The sequence below is a fragment of the Erythrolamprus reginae genome, chromosome 1, assembly GCF_031021105.1.
Source record: "Erythrolamprus reginae isolate rEryReg1 chromosome 1, rEryReg1.hap1, whole genome shotgun sequence".
NCBI classification, from domain to species: Eukaryota; Metazoa; Chordata; class Lepidosauria; order Squamata; family Dipsadidae; genus Erythrolamprus; species Erythrolamprus reginae.
This window is the reverse complement of record NC_091950.1, coordinates 345,930,502-345,954,401: the sequence shown is the minus strand read 5'-3', so window position 1 is coordinate 345,954,401 and position 23,900 is coordinate 345,930,502. Positions and strand designations below refer to the sequence as shown.

Genomic DNA, 23,900 nt, shown 5'->3' with positions numbered 1-23,900 from the left:
CTTGGTTCCAGATGCTTCCCTGACTTGAGAAACATAAAATGACATATGACTTTGACTCTTGGGAAATGGTTCCTGGAAATGGAATTTGCAAATCACCACGGAGGATGTCACTTGGGGGAGGATTAAGCAGGCTGGCATGGATCTCTACAAGGAACAACCGCATGGCGTGATACAGATGAGAAGAAAGTTGTGTTACTAACATGAAGCTAGCTGACAGGTTTAAATTCAGGGGAAAGAGTTGAGACTGTGCATAAACAAACACCCATCAGAGCTCATTATTTTGGTGACACAGAATTGTTCCTCCTCCCCTTCTTATTGCATAATATCTTTATGAGCAATTCAGAAATTTTTGCAATTGGATCCTGGGAACCATTCATGGAACCTTTGTTATCTCATTGCGACCTGTTTGCAAGCCACTCAGAGCCTCTCCTAAAATAACAGTGACAGCAAAGACCTCCAGAACAATGTCTGCTCCCTGTTTTATTACATGTTTTCAGTCATTGGTGCCTGAAGATATGGTCAAGGGGGTTTCCGAATGACCTCTTATCTCTTCCTGCCTTTCCTCTTGAGCCTTATATTACCGAGGGGGATGAGAAACTGATTTTAGAAAGTTATAAATGTCTCTCGGAAAATATGGAAGTAGTCCAGAGAATGTATCTATTACAAAATATAGCTGCATGATTATTAATGGATATGGAAAATCAGATCAGATTATGGCAGTAAAATTATGCCCTTTCTGGGTTCAACTTAAAGCATTGGCTTTAATCCTTAAAACCTCTTGCAGTTTGGGACCAAGGTACCTGCAAAATTCACCAGTAGTAGGTTGTAAATTCCATTGCTAATGGTTCCCTCGTGCACGCACGCATATGTACAGACATGTCCCAGGTAAGTGGGCGGATGTTCCAGGTGGGTGGGCGGAGCCTCCTGCCACCGCCGCTACAGGTTCACTAAACCAGGCACAACCCCCTGCTGCAATCCACCCCCACAGATCTATTGAAACCTAAGAATCTCCACTGAGATCTTCATCCAGGCCATCTCATAAATCAGCGTTTCCCAACCGGTGTGCCGCGGCACACTAGTGTGCCGCGAGACAGGGCCAAGTGTGCCGCAAGCTCCTAGGGAAGCTCCAGCTGGGCGGGGCGCTGCCGGCATAGATCCCTGTAAGCTGCACAGTGAGCTGGGGCATGGGCAAATTCCAAGCATGGCGCACCCTTTTTCAAGCTAGCGCACAGTAGCCCGCCTTCCCCGCCCAACAGCTGATCTGCCCCTCCCAAGCTGTGGGCGGGGGAGAAAACCCCGGCTTCTCCGGCTCTAGTAGGCTGCAGTCGCATGCGCCTACCTCCCCTGCGACCTCAGAAGGCGGCAAAACATGGCCTCCTTCCCTGCCAAGCATGAAGGGCACAGAGGAGGCACGGAAACTTTTACAAACATTGGAGCCCGGCTTGGCTCCTACCGCGGAGGTGGCTGCAGCTGCGGTGGAGCCTGCGACTTCTCCTATTCCTTCTCCTCCTCCGGCCGCCGTCCTGTTGTGCTCCTTGTCTGAGCAGTCCCATCGCCTGTGTCCCGGCGCCCCTGCCTGAGTGTCGTCCTGGGCGGGAGAGAAGCGCGGGGGTGGGAAAGGAGGAGAGTCCCTCAGCGCTTCCCCTCCGCCAAGCTGCCTGCTTTTCCTCGCGCCTCGTTGCTACCTCCTGCCTTTTTCCAGGGACCTTTGGAAGGAACCCAGGGAAGGGGGGGATTGGGGGTGGCTGCAGCAGCTTCTCGTCCTCCTCATCCGGCTGCTAACACCCGCCCGGCCCCTCTTGCAGTTCTTTCACTGAGCGCTTTTGTCCCAGGCTGTCAGCAGGCGTTCTTCTCACAGCTGAGGCACGATTTGGAATGTCGGGTGTGTGTGCGTGCGGGCTCCGCATCCCCCTGCCACCCGGAACATTTAAAATAAGAAAAACCTTCACCGGCCTCCGCAGAGAAGAAAGGAAGAGAGAGAGAGAGCAACAGACAGAGCAAGATAGAAAGTGAGAGAGAGGGGGGGAGAGAGAGGGAAGAGCTAGCAAGAGAGAGAGAAAGAGAGACAGAGAGAGAGAGAGAGAGAAAGAGAGCTAGCAAGAGACAGAGAAAGAGAGACAGAGAAAGAGAGAGAAAGAAAGAGCTAGTAAGAGAGAGAGAAAGAGAGAGAGAAAGAGAGACAGAGAGAGAGAGAGAGAAAGTGATAGCAAGAGAGACAGAGAAAGAGAGAGAATGAAAGAGATAGCAAGAGAGGCAGAGAGAGCAAGGGAGAGAGAAAGACATATAGGGAGGGAAGGAGGGAGAGAGAAAGAGAGCAAAAAAGAGAGGAAGAAAGAAAGAGGGATGGAGAGAGAAAGAAGGGAAGGAAGGAAGAGAGAGAAAGAGTGAAGGAGAAATAGAGCGAAATAGAGGAAGATTTTTTTTGTCAAAACTTTTCTTTAGCCGCCCCTCTCCCCCCCTCCCCCGTTCAGTGTTCCCCAGGATTTTGAAAATATGAATAATGTGCCGCGGTTCAAAAAAGGTTGGGAAACACTGTCATAAATCTTATTTATGTACGCCGCACTAAGCCCTCTCAGGAATGGGCGGCTTCAGGGATGGGCTATTGCCCGCATGGAGGGGAACGCATTGGGGTAGCAAAAATGGAGCTCCACCCCAGAACACCCAATTTGCACCGAAAGATGTTGAAAGAAAACGCAGGGTGTCCTGCATAAGCCATGCCCACAGTGTGGTAGTAAAAATTTTGATAGCCCATCCCTGGGTGGCTTATAAATCTAATAAAATAAACAAATAAATAAAATATATAAGGTGGTTGAGCCCTTCATATTCTCTCACACTTTTAAAAATTATGACTTTAGGGCTGTGAATTTAATCTATTTTTTAAAATCTGCCAAAAAATAGTGATATGTAACGATGGGAGGGAGGGGAAGTATGCCCCTGGCTATCAAATGCTGTTCGAGCTCATTTTATAATTTGGTTATTATGTTTTCCTTAATGCTGCATGCGGCAATGCATTCTTTTTATTGATAGAATTGTATCTTATTATATTAATGAAAGAAGTAATAAGAAAATTACTCCGAGTCTACGGAGAGGGGCGGCATACAAATCTAATAAATAAATAAATAAATAAATAAATAAATAAATAAATAAATAAATAAATAAATAAATAAATAAATAAATAAACAAACAAACAAACAAACAAACAAACAAACAAATAAGATTAGATACACACAAGGAATTTGTCTTGGTGCATATGCTCTCAGTGTACATAAAAGAAAATATAGGTTTGTCAAGAAACATGTGGTACAGCACTTAGTGATTGTCATAGGGGTCAAATAAGCTATGAAGAAACAATCAATATTAATAAAAATCTTAGGATACAAGCAACAAGTTACAGTCATACACTCCTAAGTGGGAGGAAAAGGATGATAGGAATGATGAAAAAAAACTAGTAGAAATAGAAGTGCAGACTTAGTAAAAAGTTTGACAGTGTTGAGAGAATTATTTGTTTAGTAGAGTGATGGCTGCAGCAAATAGACTTAATCAACTGCAAATAAATCAACTGCAGCAAATACTTAGCTAGATTTAAAAACATGTCTAAAACAAGGGAAAATGTCACATTTGCATCCTTGTCCTGCCCACTGTGGCCCTTACGATGTTAAAAATGTTAAGAATGCCCCTGACTATCAAATGCTGTTCAAGCTCACTTTATAATTTGGTTATTATAGCGGAGTGGAGCCAAGGTGGCGCAGCAGGTAGAGTGCTGTACTGCAGGCCACTAAAGCTGACTGTAGGTCAGTGGTTCAAATCTCATCAATGGCTCAAGGTTGACTCAGCCTTCCATTCTTCTGAGGTGGGTAAAATGAGGACCCGGATTGTGGGGGCAATATGCTGGCTCTGTTAAAAAGTGCTATTGCTAACATGTTGTAAGTCGCCCTGAGTCTAAGGAAAAGGGCGGCATTAAAAAAATAGAATAAAAATTAATAAAATAAATAATGTTTTCCTTAATGCTGCATGCTGCAATGTATTCTTTTTATTGTTTGTTTTATTTTGATGGACTCTATTGCCCATCAGTCCTATTTGGCCAAACAAAAGAAGAATGATACTTCATTATCTGTTGGTACAGGTATTTTTCTTCCCTGTTCTATTGTAATGGAATCAGATAACTTAAGCAGTGTTTCTCAACTTTAGCACTTTAAGCGGTGTGAATGTTCCTCTGCCAAAGCAGCACAATTCTGGGAATTGAAGTTCATACTGCTTAAACGTTTGAGAAAGGAGTTAAGTTCCACAATAGTTTGAATGCTGCAAACATAACTTTACATTCAGTTAAATGCTTCTTTTATTTCAAAACTGAGAGGGAGTAATACCTCTCCCTCCCTACAAGAGTTAAGGAGAAATTTGAATGTGTCGTGTCAATTTGGATAGTGAGCAGAGTCGATTGGAACTCAGGAAAATCAGATGTTCAAGGCTCAACTCCCCTTCTAAATTGATTTTTGAAAAAGAGAAGAGGGAAATTCAGATTTTGCTTTTGATGTTTTTGCCTTTCATTCCAAGAATAAAGAGGCTCTCTTCTCAGTCTAATTTCTGGCAAGTAAGAAAAGCAACCCAGCTGCAGAATCATCAGAAAATTGTTATCTAGGAAAATGTGGAGCTAATTTAGATTATGATAATTTTCTTTATGCTACAGATTGGTCTGAGCTGTTTCTCTGCATCCTTATTCCTATCTGAATTTTGTTCATGTATGGAAGTGTATTTCTGTCGTGAAGATTAGCCACTGAGTTAAGCTCTGTAGGAGTAATGATAATTTGTCACTTTTAACACTTATTTAGTTCCTTAACTTTAATACTTACTGTAGAGGTAATTTAAAAAACCTCTGACTTTACTCAATTAACCCATTCATTCTGAAAAGTCTTTAACTTAAGAAATGCCCTGTCAGATTAAGTTTCTGAGAAAAAGATTTGGGGATGTTTTCCTATTGTACTCTTTGTAATTCAAACCAAAAAAAGGGGGAGACTTGAACTTGTAAAAGGTGGATGACGACAACAAACCAAAATGGCTCTCCCAAGGGATAAGGAGACTGTATGACAAGTATAGATCTAGGGATCCCTTCATGGACATATTCCACTATATCTCCAGGCATACATGCACGAGACCACATCATTACCAGTATTGGGCTGCTACCTGGTATGTGCTACGCTGCACACTGGTAGTGAAAATGGAGCTGTGCATGCAGCTGTGTCACCGGAGTGCGCACATGGGTGTCCCAGTGAGATTTTGCTTCTGCACATGCGCAGGTAGCAAAACCTGGAGAGAGGACATATGCACGTGTGAGATTTTGGCATTTTTTAACTTCTGTGCATGCGTGGAAGCAAAATAATTGCCGAAAACTCACGCATGTATGCAGTCTCTTGCAACATTTTGCTTCTGCGCATGCGCAGAAGCAAAATCTGGCTGGAACGCGCGCACGTCCATGCCGGTGACGCGGAGCTGTGCATGCATCGTACCAGTAGCGGTGGTAAGTAGGAGCCCCCGCCTGAATATTACTATGTGATGGTCAGAAGGCTGTTGATGATCCTATATCAGGGGTAGGCAAAGTTGGCTCTTCTATGACATGTGGACTTCAACTCCCAGAATTCCTGACCTAATCGCGCTATCTCAGGAATTCTGGGAGTTGAAGTCCACATATCATAGAAGAGCCAACTTTGCTTACCCTTGTCCTATAGCACAGGCTACTTATCAGATTCTTCAAATAAAATGCCCTATTGGATATATCTTGAAATGACTGTAAGGAAAGCATTCACAGAATAGCATTCTTAAACAAGAGAGCTGAGGTAGTTCTTGACTTACAACAATTCATGTAGTGAATATTTGAAGTTACGGCACTGGAAAAAGCGATTTATGATCATTTTATGACTGTTACAGCATTACTACGATCACGTGGTCAAAATTCAGCCACTTGACAACTGACTCAGATTTATGACAATTGCAGTGTCCTGGAGTCATGTGATCACCTCTTCAACAAGTAAAGTCAATGGGGAAGCCAGATTCACTTAACAGCCATTTTACTAATTAACAACTGCAATGATTCACTTAACTCATGTGGCAAGAAAGGTTGTACTATGGGGCAAAACTCACTTAACAAATGTCTCACTTAACAACATCCTTTTTTGGGCTTAGTTGTGGTCATAAGCAGTATTGGGTTGCTATTCGGTACAGGTCACAGTAGTAAAACTGACAATGAGCGTGAGTTATTATTTTACTGAAAGAGTAGTAGATCCTTGGAACAAACTTCCAGCAAACATGGTAGATAAATCCACAGTAACTGAATTTAAACAAGCCGGGGATAAACATACTGTATATCCATCCTAAGATAAAATACAGAAAATAGTATAAGGGCAGACTAGATGGACCATGAGGTTTTTTTCTGCCGTCAATCTTCTATGTTTCTATGAGTTCTGGGTGACCAGCGGGTGGGCGCGCATGTCCTGGTGAGATGCAAAATCTCATGAGAAGATGCATGCGTGTGTGAGATTTTGGCAAATTTTGCTTCTGCACATGCGCATGGACGGACGGAAAAAAAATCACTAAAATCTTTCTCCCATGCAGAAGCAAAATTGGCGCAGAAGCAAAATCGCCCGGAACTGTGTGTGTATGCATCTGGTAAGTAGGAACCCCCGCTTGGTCGTAAGTCAAGGACTACCTGTATTTTCAGGAGAGGTGAGGTGGGCCTTAAATGTAGGAACATACAAGCGTTCTCTTGCACAATTCAGTGTCAACTATTAGATGATTCTGAAGCTACGTGGAAAATTCTGAGCCAGTTCATCAAGTCAGTTCTAATTCAGAAAAACCAAATAAAAAGACCCAGCTCCCCACAATTAGATTACTAAATTGAAAGGCATCCTTTCTCTATCTTAATACTATGCTGCAGCCAGAGCCACTTAAAGGCTATTCTTCAGTACTAAGTGAAGGACTGATAACCCTGGCTTGTATTTCATCTCACTCTGGGATTCTAATGGCCAGTATCTATGAGAATGGAGATGTCTGCATACTTTTAAATATGATGCACTTATTATATTTAAGATGTTGTGTTATTCCCCTAGATACTTTAGCAAACCTACAGTTTCAGTGTAAAAAAAAATGGGGGGACTGAGGGGTTTTCAAATTTTTAGCAGTTTTTATAAGTATACAATGCAATTTTGAAGTTTTATATTATTCTATGCTTAACTGGGGAACTGTTTATATTTGAGCCTGACCAGCTCTTGTTGGTTATCGTGAATTAGCAATAATATTAATTTATATTTTGTTGCTGGGATACTAGAACTCAACAGTTTAAAACAAGAAAGCTGAAGTCACATCAAGGAAACGATTCATCTTGAATCTTGAGTTCTGGAGTGAGTAATTGGAGTTATTTATGCGAGATTTATGCAATTTGGAAAAAGAAACTGAGAACGATTTAGCCAAAATAGATAGCCTCAGTGGAAAGCACATGGTTTTAGCTATTGGCAGTGGATGCTGCAACATTTAATCAACATCACATCACAAGAACAAATGTGCATATTTCAACTTTTTCACTATTTCTTCATCTTGCTTTATTACTGTTATTATATACTGTTATACTGTTAACATTTTATTTATTTATTCAATCATTCATTCATTCATTCATTTATTAGATTTGTGTGCCGCCCCTCTCCGTAGACTCGGGGCGGCTCACAACAACAATTAAAAAATTCAAGACAAACCTAATAATTTAAAAACATTTAAAAAAACCATTATTAAAGCAGACATGCACACAAACATATCATACATGAATTGTATAGGCCCGGGGGAGATGTCTCAGTTCCCCCATGCCTGACGGCAAAGGTGGGTTTTAAGGAGTTTACGAAAGGCAAGGAGGGTGGGGGCAGTTCTAATCTCAGGGGGGAGCTGGTTCCAGAGGGTCGGGGTCGCCACAGAGAAGGCTCCTCCCCTGGGACCCGCCAAACGGCATTGTTTAGTCGACGGGACTCGGAGAAGGCCAACTCTGTGGGACCTAATCGGTCGCTGGTATTCGTGCGGCAGAAGGCGGTCCCGGAGATATTCTGGTCCAATGCCATGAAGGGCTTTATAGGTCATAACCAACACTTTGAATTGTGACCGGAAATTGATCGGCAACCAATGCAGACTGCAGAGTGTTGGTGTAACATGGGCATATTTGGGGAAGCCCATGATTGCTCTCGCAGCTGCATTCTGCACGATCTGAAGTTTCTGAACACTTTTCAAAGGTAGCCCCACGAAGAGAGCATTACAGTAGTCGAATCTCGAGGTGATGAGGGCATGAGTGAATGTGAGCAGTGAGTCCCGGTCCAGATAGGGCCGCAACTGATGCACCAGGTGAACTTGGGCAAACGTCTCCCTCGCCACAGCTGAAAGATGGTTCTCTAATGTGAGCTGTGGGTCGAGGAGGACGTCCAAGTTGCGGACCCTCTCTGAGGGGGTCAATAATTCCCCCCCCCGGGTTATAGACGGACAGATGGAATTGTCCTTGGGAGGCAGAACCCATAGCCACTCCGTCTTATCCGGGTTGAGTATGACCATCATATTCTCTTGACAAAATTCTACCAGCCTGTGCCCTGCTTCATTTTGTACTCTGAGGCCAAACTTGCTTGTTATTCCAGTTATCTTTTGGCTTCCTGCTTTAGCATTTCAATCCTCCACGGTGATAAGGACATCATTTTTTGGTGTTAATTCTATAAGGTAGCATATTGGACACCTTCCGACCTGAGGGGCTCATCTTCCAGGGTCATATCTTTTTGCCTTGTGGTACTGTCCATGGGTTTTCATGGTCAAGATACTGGGGTTGGTTGCCTTTTCCTTCTCCAGCGGATCATGTTTTTCTCAGAATTCTCTGCTATGATCTCTCCGTCTTGGGTGGCCCTCATGGTTTCATTGAGCCATGCAAGCCCCTTCACCACAAGATTTTAAGATTTAATTGGATTTGTATGCCACCCCTGTCCGAGGACTCGGGGCAGTAATCCATGAAGGGGAGGTCAGAAATAGAAATCCTCAAATTAGTAAATCACAAACTTGGTTCCCAACAGTATTTCCATTCAACGAATAAAGATTTTTTTTAATGTATTGGGTGCATGGCCAATGTTAACTTTTAGAATGTTCACTCCTTGTTAAGGTGCAGTCAATTAAGGTGTAGTCTATATTTTCACTGCCGATTATGGGGGCTTACTATCTGTTGTTCTTTATGTTCTGTGCTTCCTTGCACAAATACCAAAATAGTCCGAAATACAATAAAACATTTTCACAAATCAAGAATGAACTCTTTTGTTGTGCTACATAATGGGCCCCCAAGAACTCACAAAAAGGATTGAATGATATACATTGTCTGGGTCAATGGTTTCATCGAAATTTAGGGAAGTATTGCCCAATATAAACCCAAGATCATGTAACATTTTGACAGTGTTGCAGTTCTAAAATTATAGTCTGCGAGTCTGCGGAGAGGGGCGGCATACAAATCTAATAAATAATAATAATAATAATAATGATAATGATAATGATAATAATAATAATAATAATAATAATAATAATAATAATAATAATTATTATTATTATTATTATTATTATGTCAGTACAACACAGCAAACGAGATCACTATGCTGGATTTCGTATTTCATCACCAGTCGGGCGCTTCCCAAGCACCTAGGACTGCGTGATGTGGCGGCAAATTATGTTTGCCGATTCCAGTAAAGCAGCCTTTTGCAATTGACAGATGGAGATTTTGTCAATTCCAATAGTTTTCAAATGTCCGCTGAGATCCTTTGGCACTGCGCCCAGCGTGCCAAGTACCACTGGGACCACTTTCACGGGCTTATGCCAGAGTCGTTGCAGCTCGATTTTTAGATCTTCGTATTTCACTAATTTCTCTAGCTGCTTCTACTCAATTCTGCTGTCTCCTGGGATTGCGATGTTGATAATCCATACTTTCTTTTTCTCCACAATCACAATGTCTGGTGTGTTATGCTTCAGAATTCAGTCAGTCTGAAGTCGGAAGTCCCACAGTAGTTTTGCTTGCTCATTTTCGACCACTTTTTCGGGCTTATGATCCCACCAGTTCTTTGCCACTGGTAAATGGTAGTTCCGGCACAAGTCCAACTATTATTATTATTATTATTATTATTATTATTATTATTATTATTATTATTATTATACATCTGAAGGAGAAGGATTTTTTTTGGGAAACTGAATAGTTGAAATATGCCATTTAGTCCATCAAATTTCAATGCAAAAATAAAAATTAATTTACAAATAAAACATCTTACAAATGCCTACCAAGCTTCTGATTGAACGTCTCTCACCAAGAGAACCCATTAGCCCATAAAATGAATGTTAATCAGTTTGGGGAAAGATAAAACTATAAACCATTATGTCTGTCCACTGTGGGAACAACATCTGCCAGCAAAATGGATGACTTCTCCTGCTGTTTGCACATATACCTAAATCTTCTCCAGATGGTTGGGAGATTTCTGGAGTTGATTTAGTGGATATTGAAGGATACAATGGTCGGGTAGGGAGAGAACAATGGAAAAATTATTTTATCAGTAGAAATTCACTTGTGTAACATTGGATACAGGCCACAAGCAGAAACACTCCTTGTTTTAAAAGAATATTTATTATTTCCTCTCTTACATGGGTAAGTCTCTTCCAATGGCTTCAGAAATTCTGCTGTCTAAAATATAGTTTAGGAATGCACTTAAAATGAGAAAGTGAAATTACAGATAAAATATACTGAATTTCTAGATTAAGACGGTGCAAAATATACCACCTAGTAATTTTATTTACTAGGTAATGAAGAGGAAGAACTCTACAGTTGGAAAGGGAAACCCATTGGAAGAGTGAATAATTTTATTTTACCCCTTTCAGATTATAACCACTCAATATTTGCCTAAAATCAGGGGGGGAATTGCCACCAGGAGATAAGAAATTGCACAGGGAGGAAAAAAAATCCTTTTCCCTGTACCCACCAGGAAAGATCAGAACAGAACAGAAAAGATAAAGGGAATATATGTTGTAAGGGAGAGAAAATAATACAAGTGAAGAAAGAATTTGGGGGGGGGGGGAGTATAATAAAACACATACAAATCTTTCTTGTCTTTTTCTATTTTTCGGATTAAACTCTTGTCCATCTCCCACACAGGACTCCCGTGTCTATCTCGAATTTCTAATGTTATTTATTATATTTCCTTTCCATTTTCTGCATTCTGCTAAACATCTCCTTCTACTCACTTGCCTGCTTCTCACTCATCTTCCTTATCTTTGTTCTTTTTTTTTCTATAGTTTTCTCAGTCCTCTCCATATATGGAAGAAGGGTATCTCACACACTCATCAGAGAAAGGTACAGCTGCAGTACAATGGTTATGTGTCGGCAATGCTAAAGGATCAGACTGATCTCTTCAAACAGCTTAATAAATGATCTCATACAGGGGACTTCTATTTGCCTTATACTAAATGGTAACAGTTTAATAATTGGAAACATTCTCTTCCGCCAAAGGCTGCTTGCATTGAGATAATGATTCAGTTATTGGAATTCCAAAGGAAAACTGAAATGTATAAATCATTTCTGCAGAAGACATATTGCTTAAAAGTAATATTTAGCACTTAGGTGCAGAACGCTAGAATGAAACATTAAAAAACTGGAAAGACCATTCCCTATGTCTAATAAATTCTGTGATTAGTACATCTAAATGAATAATTATCTTAAGCAAGTCTGGAATTACAAGAAATTATTAAATTCATCTCTGTCTGAATGTGTATTTTTCGTGCAAGAGGGAAAATGTCTGTTATTTTATCTCGCTGCTCCCTTAATTGTTTTTCTCTATCCATTTTTTAAATAAGTAACCTTGCTAATCAAGTTACCAAACAAAGAGCTGGTAATGGAATGTGAAATTCAAGCAAAGAGTATTTCACGAACCAATCATATTCTCACAAAGGATACATCCAAGACCTTAACATCAACATGAAAACGCACATGCATCTTTTCTGATACGAAAAGCATATTAAGGTTTACCTTTTCTATGTCTTCGCAATTCTCATTCTGCCCATCTTCATAAAGCCTGGCGTATAATCTCCAGATTTCTCCATCACTTGTCACTCGAGAAGTTACTCTGCCAAAGAGGGCCTGCAGTTTTCCTTTTAATCCCTTGGCTGTCTCCCCATTTCGGTCATTAGCTCCATCCATAACTACTTTTACCAGAATCTTAAGCACCTTAAACAGAAGTAAATTATTAGTTATAGTTTGATTCCCATAAAGTCGAGGGGAGTTTCCAAAGTGTTTGCTAAGATATCATTCAATTGATCAGAGCTGGAATTAATATCTTAAATGATTGGATTAATATACTGAAATAGTAATCTATTTGAAGATGGCACATGATGTTATAATCACATATGAGCATTATCTAATTATTTCCTCTGAAGATACTTGATGAATATTATAACCAATATAATTATAAAACAAATGAGCTATCTCCTTAGCTGCTGTATTTAACAATATTTAAATCTGAATTCCATGTGTCTCTTTGATACCAACATCACAAAAATATCAAACTGTATGATAGCACAAATGCTCCTTCCTTTGACTTCCCAATGTACTACTGCAGAATTCTTTCTGCAATATTAACATCCTACACTCCCCACACAAACTTTTATCTTTGCACTAGAAAAGGCAAAATCAGTATGGAAGTTGGAATGCTTTCTATCCATTATGAATGGGGGTGGGAAGACCAAATACTGGCTTGGCTTATTTCTATTCCCTCCAATGCCTGTACCGTCTAAAGAAATAGTTTCTCTCTCTCTCTCTCTCTCTCTCTCTCACACACACACACACACACACACACACACACAAACACACACACACACACACACGGTGCTGCAAAAACATGCACTTCACATCTGGTTATTCAAGAGTCTCTACACTGGCTAGCCTCTTCAGGGGTTCTTCGCAGAGAAGGGAAAGTGCATGATGCTTTAAAGATAGAAGCTGAGGACATTATGTGCATTGAGATGACAGCTCAGAGGAATTCCTGGGTAGTACACTGTTAATTTTCAGATGATAGGGCTAAAGACTACCCAAAGAAGGCAAATGCTAAGAAACGTAAAAAGAAAGTACAAGAGGGGGAAAAATAAATTTTGCAACTGAGGTGGTTAGTGGAGCTCAGAAGTATATGTGTTTTCCGAGGAAAGCAAGGCTAAACTGGGTAAGGCTGCTACTTCCTCCCATCAGAACTGATGGGCGAGAGGAAGCCACTGCTTATGTTGTTGAAAAGGTCTTTATACAGCTTGAAAGTTATGGCAGCAGAGTGTGTTACATTTTTAATTACTTTCTAAGAAATTCTAAAACAGGCAACTTAAGATACTTACCATGCTTTAAGTTGTTATTCTTTGTCACGAATCACATTATCTAAAATTAGACACATGTATAAAAAGGATGGGCATCGTACCTGGACATCTTTATACTTTTCTTTTAAGTCCATAAGCCTGTGATAAGCTTTAATGGCTTCCGAAAATTCTCCAATATCTATACTGGTTAGAATGTAATTTTCCCAAATCTGCCAATGTTCATAATTACACTTCAGAGCTTCCTGAAGAGTCCGGAATGCTTTAATTCTAGTTAAAAAAAAACAAAGAAAAAATAGCAAGCATTAATTAATTATAAAATGAGCACACTTTGTTTTTCCATTAAAGGCTTCCCCATTTGCTCATTTAGAATATTTTCATTTTCTTGTCATATTGAAAAAAAAGTGGTGAAAAAAACCCTTCTTGCTTTGCCACAAAGCCACCATTAACTGGGGGGAGTGGGAGGAGTCAACACTTTTATATACAACTGCTGAGGAAAGCTGAGGAACTCTGGGAGTTGAAGTCCACAAGTCTTAAAAGTTGCCAAGGTTGGAGATCCCTGATTTAGAAGGTGTCCAAAATGGAAGACACCTTCTAAATCAGGGAATCCCTCATATGGTGAGATCATTCATATTAAGAACAGGTGACCCACACCTGCGTTTAGCTGTGAAGGCTCTAACACCTCAGAGGAAAACAACATGATATCAAATTTGTTCTTTGCCAAATGGAAGGACACTGAATAGAAATGGAAACCATACCCCTAGCCCAAAAGAGAAGACCACCTTAGCAAGATGTTCTGTATAATTTGGGGGAGAGAAAAAGGCACAAAAGCATGAACGTTGATTTCATTAATACATGGTCACTGGAATTCTTTCACAATGGCTTACACTTTTCTAAGATGAACATTTTTCAGAACTTTCTGGGTTATTGTGCATCAATTTAATTTGTTTCTCCTCACTTACCAAAGATAAATCCAACAGCAGAGCCAATTTAATTTTTATGTCCTAAAGATCCTAAAATATGAATAAGTTACACTTCACCCCCGTCAAAAAGGAAACCAACTAAACAACCAAATATAGATATAAAACCATAAAAAAATACTGTCCCAAATCATGCCATCCTGGAATCTGAGACTGATCGGGAACTAGTTTGGTTATGATAGTTATGATACTCGCCAAACCAGGAGCCTTTTGAGTTTTAGGCCTCCTTAGGCCTGAAATCCAGGTGGATGATTTTGAGCCATTCACTCTCTCTCAAAACAATTCACCTCACAGTGTTATGCTGCCTTGAGTTAATCAAAGATTGTTTTTAGGGCAGGAAATAAAAAAATAGCGATGATGATAATGAGACAATAATCGTAATCATAATATTTTGAAACACATTGTCATTGCGTTGTAGTCTTGTGCCATCTGAAGATCTGGAGCTGCAGTCAATGAAGTTTTATCCTAACAACTGAGCTGAATATCAGAGATGCTCCCCAGTCATATTCTCAGAGACTATCATAGCTGGTTTGGACTGAGCAAACAGAGGCATCGGTTTAAAGATATTTAATGATTACAGTGATCCCTCGTTTTTCGCTGGGAATGCGTTCCAAGACCACCCGTGAAAAACAAATTTCTGTGAAGTAGAGGAAAGATATTTTTTAATGTATTTAACGAGTATTTGGACTTTTAAACCCCACCCTTTGCATTAAACAGTCATTCTATAATGTTTCTCAGCTGGAACTACATGTGATATCCTACCAGTTTCTTTAATAGAGTACAGTAGAACTGTAGAAGAATTTTATGAAACTTTAATGGATTTAAATTTTTTAATGGATTTAATGGATTTAAGCCCCCTTTGAAAACCCGTAAAATAGCGAATCCGTGAAGGATGAACAGTGAAGTAGCGTACTATACTTCTAAAGAGGCAATTAGCTGGAAAGTTTTCTTTAGGCTATTTCTATATTAACATTGAAAGTTGCTGAAAAGGACATTTGTTTCAAGAGGACACTTGAGCATCTTGGAATCTCTTTGCCTTTTTTCTGTTCCTTGCAATCTCTTAGGCAATTGCATCTTTCAGTCTGCTTATTCCATAAATACGTCTAAAGACCTCTTGAACTTATTTATGGCTTTTGGTTCAATGCACCCTCTTAGCAATTTGTTTCCTGTGTATACAATACTTTGTAAGATCCCTACTGGTTTTCTCATTTTTGGTTTCTTTTGAGAAAGCTGATAAATTGTTTTTCATGATGTAAAAGAGGTGTGTGTGTAAAAATACCCTTTAGATTGTTTTCTGAAGATGCATTCCTTTAAGGAGAAGATTAATGGAACACAGTCTAAGCAGCAAAAATTATCTTGACAAGGGAGTTATGTTTCTGAAAAAGTGAAAGCCGTTTTATCAAGAAGATATCCAACCGAATTGTTGTTATATAAATGAAACAACCATACAGAATTAAGATATCAAGTCCACTCATAAGATTTATGAAAGGTACATTTCTAGGGAAATGAAAAGATAATATTGAACAGCCAATTTTCACAATGAATATCGGAACAAAACTGCAAATGCAAATAAGCCATATCACCTGTTTAAAACATGATACAATCTTGTTTTTGGGACAGGATTATGAATTAAATAAGGTGGCAATTTGCATTTAAATATCAGTACAGTCATACCTCGTCTTACGAACCTAATTGGTTCCAGGGAGAGGTTCATAAGACGAAAGGTTCGTAAGACGAAACATTGTTTCCCATAGGAAACAATGTAAAGTCAATTAATCCGTGCAACCCAAAAAAAACCCTGCAAAAAAAAACGCTGCTGCCCGGCTGTCACCTTTTAAAACAGCCTGGGGGCTTCTCAGCGACCTCCCGAACGCCGAACACCAAACCCGAACTTCCGGGTTCAGAGTTCAGGAGGCCGCCGAGAAGCCCCCAGGCTGTTTTAAAAGGTGACAGCCGGGCGACGGGGCTTCCCAGCAGTCTCTGAACGCCGAACGCGGAAGTTTGGGTTTGGCGTTCGGCTTCGGGAAGCTGCTGGGAAGCCGCCCGGCTGTTTTAAAAGGTCACAGCCGGGCTGGGGGGCTTCCCAGCAACCTCCCGAACCCCGAACTTTTGCCGAACTTCCGGATTCGGGGTTCGGGAGGTTGCTGGGAAGCCCCCCAGCCCGGCTGTCACCTTTTAAAACAGCCGCGCGGCTTCCCAGCAGCTTCCCGAAGCCGAACGCCAAACCCGAACTTCCGCGTTCAGCGTTCAGAGACTGCTGGGAAGCCACGCGGCTATTTTAAAAGGTGACAGCCGGGCTGGGGGGCTTCCCAGCAACCTCCCGAACCCTGAACCCGGAAGTTCGGCAAAAGTTCGGGGTTCGGGAGGTTGCTGGGAAGCCCCCCAGCCCGGCTGTGACCTTTTAAAACAGCCGGGCGACTTCCCAGCAGCTTCCCGAAGCCGAACGCCAAACCCGAACTTCCGCGTTCGGCGTTCGGAGACTGCTGGGAAGCTGCCCGGCTGTTTTAAAAGGTCGCAGCCGGGCTGGGGGGCTTCCCTACAGCCTCCCGAACCCCGAACCAGGAAGTTCGGCAAAAGTTCAGGGTTCGGGAGGCTGCTGGGAAGTCCCCCAGCCCGGCTGCGACCTTTTAAAACAGCCGGGCGGCTTTCCAGCAGCTTCCCGAAGCCGAACACCAAACCCGAACTTCCGCGTTCGGCGTTCGGCGACTGCTGGAAAGCTGTGTGGCTGTTTTAAAAGGTCACAGCCGGGCTGGGGGGCTTCCCTACAGCCTCCCGAACCCCGAACTCGGAAGTTCGGCAAAAGTTCGGGGTTCGGGAGGCTGCTGGGAAGTCCCCCAGCCCGGCTGCGACCTTTTAAAACAGCCGGGCGGCTTCCCAGCAGCTTCCCGAAGCCGAACGCCAAACCCGAACTTCCGCGTTCGGTGTTCGGCGACTGCTGGGAAGCCGCACGGCTGTTTTAAAAGGTCGCAGCCGGGCTGGGGGGCTTCCCTACATCCTCCCGAACCCCGAACCCGGAAGTTCGGCAAAAGTTCGGGGTTCGGGAGGCTGCTGGGAAGTCCCCCCACCCGGCTGCGACCTTTTAAAACAGCCGGGCGGCTTCCCAGTAGCTTCCCGAAGCCAAACGCCAAACCCGAACTTCCGCGTTCGGCGTTCGGAGACTGCTGGGAAGCCGCGCGGCTGTTTTAAAAGGTGACAGCCGGGCTGGGGGGCTTCCCAGCAACCTCCCGAACCGAACCCGGGGTTCAGAAAAATTTTGCCTCTTCTTACGAACTTTTTTTGAGTTACGAACCGGCGTTCGGGAGGCTGCTGGGAAGCCCCGCCGCCCGGCTGTCACCTTTTAAAACAGCCGCGCGGCTTCCCAGCAGTCTCCGAACGCCAGTTCGTAACTCGAAAAAAGTTCGTAAGAAGAGGCAAATTTTTTCTGAACCCCGGGTTCGTATCACGAGTTGTTCGTAAGACGAGGGGTTCGTATCTTGAGGTACCACTGTAGTCACCTTCTCTTGCCAGCTGGGCATTATTTGAACTAATTCATAGCAAAAAGAAGACTCTGGAGTACACATTAAACCTCAAAGGCAAATAGTCAAAATTAATCAGCTAACATGAAATGTACAGATAGTCCTCAACTTACAATAGTTCATTTAGTTCATTTAAGGACAAGTATAAAAAGGGAAATAACTAAGGCAGAACCGAGCCTGTAAAGATGAATTGAGGAAAGCTAAGGCTCACAATGAACAAAGGCTTGCAACAAGAGTAAAAAGTAACAAAAAAAGCTTCTTCCAACATATTAAAAACAAGAAAAAAGTCAAGGAAACAACTGGTCCATTGCTGGGGGAAAATGGTAAGAAGGTGACAAGCAACAGGGAGACAGCAGAGCTATTTAACATGTTTTTTGCATCTGTCTTTACACAAAGGGAAAAAACAGTGCAACCTATCAAAAACAGTATCAGAAAAAACAAATTAGGAACACAAGTTAAAATAGAGAATAATATGGTAAGTGAACACCTGTCTACCCTAGACAAATTCAAATCACCAGGACTAGAGGGATTACAATCCAAGGTTTTGAAGGAACTGGCAAATGAAAAATCAGAACCTCTGAACTGTATCTTTCAAAGATTCCAAGGCACCGGGGAACTGCCAGAGGACTGGAAAAGAGCTGATGTAGTTCCCATCTTCAAAAAGGGGGAAAAAACAGATCCAGGAAACTACAGACCTATCAGCCTAACATCAATACCAGGGAAGATTTTGGAAAAGATAATAAAGCAACATATCAACGAACACCTAGAAGCAAACAAAGTAATAACCAAAAGCCAACATGGGTTTGTCAAAAAAGAAATCATGACAGACTAATCTTATTACATTCTTTGACAAAGTGACAAAATTTAGTGGATCAGAGGAATGCTGTTGATGTAGTTTACTTGGACTTCAGTAAGGCATCTGACAAGTAGACCATAACCTACTACTAGATAAAGTAGAAAAATGAAGTTTAGTGCAATAAATCTGGACGATACTATATGGGGTACAGTGCTTCTATAGTGCTTTGCTTTCTGGTCATTTTTTTCTGATTTGTTGCATTAGAATTCCCATAGTTCCTACCCATAACCAATTTGGAATTAACGTTTTGTCATATCAGCACATCTAGAGCTAATGCCTCTTCTAGTTGTGTTGTATGTGTGTGATGCTAGATCTGAAGAGACCCACTGATATTGTATCTTCTTTTAAATAGCAGAGAAAACTTCCAGAGAATAACAGAGAATACTTCCATAATACTTCCAGAAAGCCACATCAATTTTAAAGATCTGTAAAATTATAATCTGTTTTAGTATTAAGTATTAGTATTAATATAAGTTAAAGCTGAGTTAAACCCTGACTTAGTCATGTTTGGAGTAGTTCTATTTAAATAATTGGGAACAGTAAGTGTAATTACATTTAAGAAAACTTTCTGGGATTAATATACAGTCATAATGTATATTTCTCCAATTCTTTCTATTTTTATGGGTCAGGCTCACATGCACAGAAATACACAGCAAACACTGTATATCATCTGTGCTGTTTGCTGTTTGGCAAATAGCTGGGAGATAGAAGCCTTTTTTCCTTGTTTTCCTCCCCAAAAATTAAGGTGTGCCTTATACTCCAGTGCGTCTTGTACTCCAAAAAATACGGTATGCATATATAAAAACATATGCTGGGTACACTACCAGCTGCACTGTGAACCTGAAATCTTAATTAATTGCACACAGTGCAATACATTTTTACTGTAACATTTGTGAACACAGTGAGATCTAAAGAGTTGCCTTTCTTTCCAAATGTTTTTTTTCACGATATAATCTCTGACATTCTAATGATATTTATGGTGGGAGGCCAAATGAGAGAGCTTGGGTTTGTGGTGATAAAGAGGATCCTGAAGGTAGTATGTTCAGAAGCTTAACGTTACTCCGGAAAGGCCAGAGTGAGAGGAAACCAGGGCTGTTTACTTTGGAAGGAATAATTACAAAACCGCTTTGATGCACTTACTTCTGTTTCAATCTGATATATGCCGTAGATAGATTGTTCCAAGCCTCCGCATTCTACAGTTGGAATACACACAAAAATGTTAGCATTAAACTGTTATAGAAGGGATAAACATTTAAAAGCAAATACACAAACATACTTTTCTCCACACTCAATAGTGCGCTACTAGCTGATATTTATGCAAACACAAATGTTGAATTTATACCATCCATTAAAGTGTGGAAACCAACCATTTATATAAGAGGAGAGTTTCAAGCATGCACCACTGACACCTGTTAGGATATGCAAAGCTCAATGAGCCTCAAGGAGTTCCTGATGCAAGCAACAGATGTTGACAGAAGAACAACAGATCAGCATCAACAACGACAATGTGGCCACAGAATATGGAACTCATTACCGGACTCAATTGTGTCAACCCCTAACCCCCAACATTTCTCCCTTAGACTCTCCACAATTGACCTCTCCAGGTTCCTAAGAGGCCAGTAAGGGGCGTACATAAGTGCACTGATGTGCCTTTCGTCCCCTGTCCAATTGTCTTTCCTTTCTCTCACTTATCATATATATTTTCTTTCTTTCATATATCCTCTCCTCTAAGTTCACTTTACCCTTATATATATAACTACATGTCTATTTTTCTTCCTATGTATTTGTGTATTGGACAAATGAATAAATAAATAAAATATTTAATCACCACTTGTCAAAATCACCGTTTGTCAAATAATGATTTTCGGAAGTCTTTTCACCTGGTTAATGTTTTGCAAAGGGGGGGGGGATAGCCTAGGTCCTAGGAGTTATGGTGGAACACCATATTTCTTATTTAGAAAGAAAAAAAGTCACTTAAAGTCAAGGAAGGGCAAGCGTTCAAATAGTGAGCACCATCATGGAATTTCTAGAACACTATAGGCACCAAAATATCAGAATAAAAAGTTAGGAATTTTTAAGTCAATTTTTTCAGTTTTAATGGCCAAAATCCCATATGAGAACACAGAGTTTTTAAAAAGTTTTGGCTACCCTGTGAGCATTTGACACTTTTAAATTTGTCCATTACATAAGTGTACATGTATAACTGGTGCATTGTAATATACCGTATTTTCGGAGTATAAGATGCACCTTTGCCCCCCCAAAAGGGTGAAAATTTGGGTGCAACTTATACATCGAATGTAGCTCCGTCCAGCCTCTCAAACGGTGGTTTCAGAGGCTGAAAAACCCTTTGAAATGGAGCTTCAAGCCTCTGAAACAGAGCTTAGGAAAAAGGTTTCAGAGGCAGTAAAAAGAAGCAAGGAGCAGACCTCACAACCAATGAACCTGTTCATAAAATCCACCTCTGTGAACAGATGATTGGGAGTATTCTGGGAGGCCAATCCACTTTTTCTTATTTTCCTCTCCAAAAACTAAGAGGCATCTTATATTCTGGTGCATCTTATAGTCTGAAATATGTGGTATGTTGTATATGCATATACAGTGCATCTGCACATACTCAGGGCACAGGTAATACACTTTGTAACATATATGCACTATGTAGCTGGGCAGGTACAGTGAAATCTGAAGACTCATCTAATCTCTGCAGATTGTCCTTGACTTATGAGCACAATTGAGCCCGAAAGTGAGTTCTGCCCCATTTTACGAGCTTTCTTGCTACAGACATTAAGTTGAACCACTGCAGTTGTTCAGTTAGTAACACTTGTTAAAGTGAATCTGGCTTTCCCATTGACTCTGTTGGTCAGAAAGTTACGAAACTTAATCACATGACCCCAGGAGACTGCAAACCTCATAAACGTGAACCAGTTGCCAAGCATCTGAACTGAGCACAGGGATTCTGCAATGATTGTGTGAAAAACAGTCATAAGTCACTATTTTCACTGCCCTTGTAACGTCAAATGATCACTAAACGAAAGGTGGTAAGTTAAGAACTATCTCTATAACAATTGTACAGTAGTGTGTTTCGCGGAGTGAATGGTAATGAATGTTTTTAATTATATTATATTATATTATATTACTGTATTTATTTATTTATTTTATTTTTATTTATTTAATTGGATTTGTATGCCGCCCCTCTCCGAGGACTCGGGGTGGCTCACAGCATATATAAAAAACAGAACAATAATGTAATCCAATTAATACTACAATTTAAAAACAATTAAAAGAAAAAAATTAATGAAACAATTAACTTTAAAGCCCTTCATGGCATCGGACCAGAATATCTCCGAGACCGCCTTCTGCCGCACGAATCCCAGCGACCGATTAGGTCCCACAGAGTGGGTCTTCTCCGGGTCCCGTCAACTAAACAATGTCGGTTGGCGGGCCCCAGGGGAAGAGCCTTCTCTGTGGCGGCCCCGGCTCTCTGGAACCAACTCCCCCCGGAGATTAGAACTGCCCCTACTCTCCCTGCCTTCCGTAAAGTTCTTAAAACCCATCTTTGTCGTCAGGCATGGGGGAACTGAAACACCTCCCCCGGCCACGTACAATTTATGTATGGTATGTTTGTGTGTGTGCTTGTTAATATAGTGGGGTTCTTTTTAAAACTATTTTAAATACTTAAATTTATTGAATCTATTTGGATTTGTACGATTGTTTATATTTTTGTTGTGAGCCGCCCCGAGTTCGCGGAGAGGGGCGGCATACAAATCTAAATAATAAATAAATAAATAAACTTATTAACCAAACATTCAGCAGTCATACTTAAGGCATTCAGTAGTCAGGGGAAGATCTAAAAGTCCCAAGCCTGGTGGCAAATATGAGTTTTTAAGCTCTTTCAGAAGGTAAGGAGGGAGGGGGCAGTGCAAATCTCTGGGGAAAATTGATTCCAGAGGGCCGGGGCTCCCACAGAGAAGGCTCTACCCCTAGGTCCCGCCAACCGACATTGTTTGGTCGACGGGACCCTAAGGAGGCCAACTCTGTGGGACCTCACCGGTCGCTGGGATTTGTGCGGCAGAAGGCGGTCTCGGAGATAATTTATTGCACTATTAGAGCTTTTAGGTTTTTTCAATTACATTAATTGGATCCAGATGTATTGTTATGTTTTTTGATATGTTGTGAGCCGCCCCAAGTCCTCGGAGTGGGACGGCATACAAATCCAATTAATAAATAAAAAATAAATAAATTCCTCCGTGGTTATTGACTGCGCAGTGGTTAGAGTGCAGCACTGCAGGCTACTTCAGCTAACTGCTAGCTGTACTTCACTAGTTCAAATCCCACCACCGGCTCCAAAGTTGACTCAATCTTCCATCCTTCCGAGGTGGGTAAAATGAGGACCCAGATTGTTGGGGACAATATGTTGATTCTGTAAACCGCTTAGAGAGGGCTGTAAAAGCGGTATATAAGTCTAAATGCTATTGCTATTGCTGCTTCCCCCCCCCCCCTGCAATGAATCCTTTTCTGAACTCTCAAACACAGACTCATAGATTCCACTAACTTTACATATGCCATAAAATGTAGGAAATGATAATAAAAGGCTGTTTAATCAAAGCATACCTAAATGCTGCTTTTCCTTCATTTACTTACATCAGGTTCCAACATCACACAGCGCTGGAAAGCACGGGAAGCTCCTTCATAGTCTTCCAATGCTAAATAGGCACAGCCTAAGGAAAACCAGACCCCCAACTGAAAGAAAAATAAAAACAAAATGGATCAAAGGAGCATTTCCCAATTTAATATCTCCCTGCCTCGTGCATAGACTACAAGATAGCTAGAACCATATTGACCAGAAGTCCGCTAACTTAGCAACTTTAAGACTTGTGGATTTCAACTTTCAGTATTCTCCATAGAAACATAGAAGATTGACAGCAGAAAAAGACCTCATGGTTCATCTAGTCTGCCCTTATACTATCTCCTGTATTTTATCTTAGGATGGATATATGTTTGTCCCAGGCATGTTTAAATTCAGTTACTGTGGATTTACCAACCATGTCTGCTGGAAGTTTGTTCCAAGAATCTACTATTCTTTCAGTAAAATAATATTTTCTCACGTTGCTTTTGATCTTTCCCCCAGATTGTGTCCCCTTGTTCTTGTGTTCACTATTAAAAACACTTCCCTCCTGA

General features: G+C 41.1%; 1 protein-coding gene across 1 annotated transcript in view; it reads right to left on the bottom strand.

Moving 5' to 3' along the window:
• Window positions 1-23,900, bottom strand: part of TTC27 (tetratricopeptide repeat domain 27) — a 106,172-nt gene that overhangs the window by 6,773 nt on the left and 75,499 nt on the right. Inside the window, exons 11-14 of the mRNA XM_070727120.1 lie at window positions 23,364-23,462; window positions 19,866-19,918; window positions 13,479-13,644; window positions 12,050-12,247 (exon numbers count right to left, since the gene is read on the bottom strand). Of these exons, the coding sequence (XP_070583221.1) occupies window positions 12,050-12,247; window positions 13,479-13,644; window positions 19,866-19,918; window positions 23,364-23,462 (516 nt within the window). The remainder of the gene's footprint in view (window positions 1-12,049; window positions 12,248-13,478; window positions 13,645-19,865; window positions 19,919-23,363; window positions 23,463-23,900) is intronic.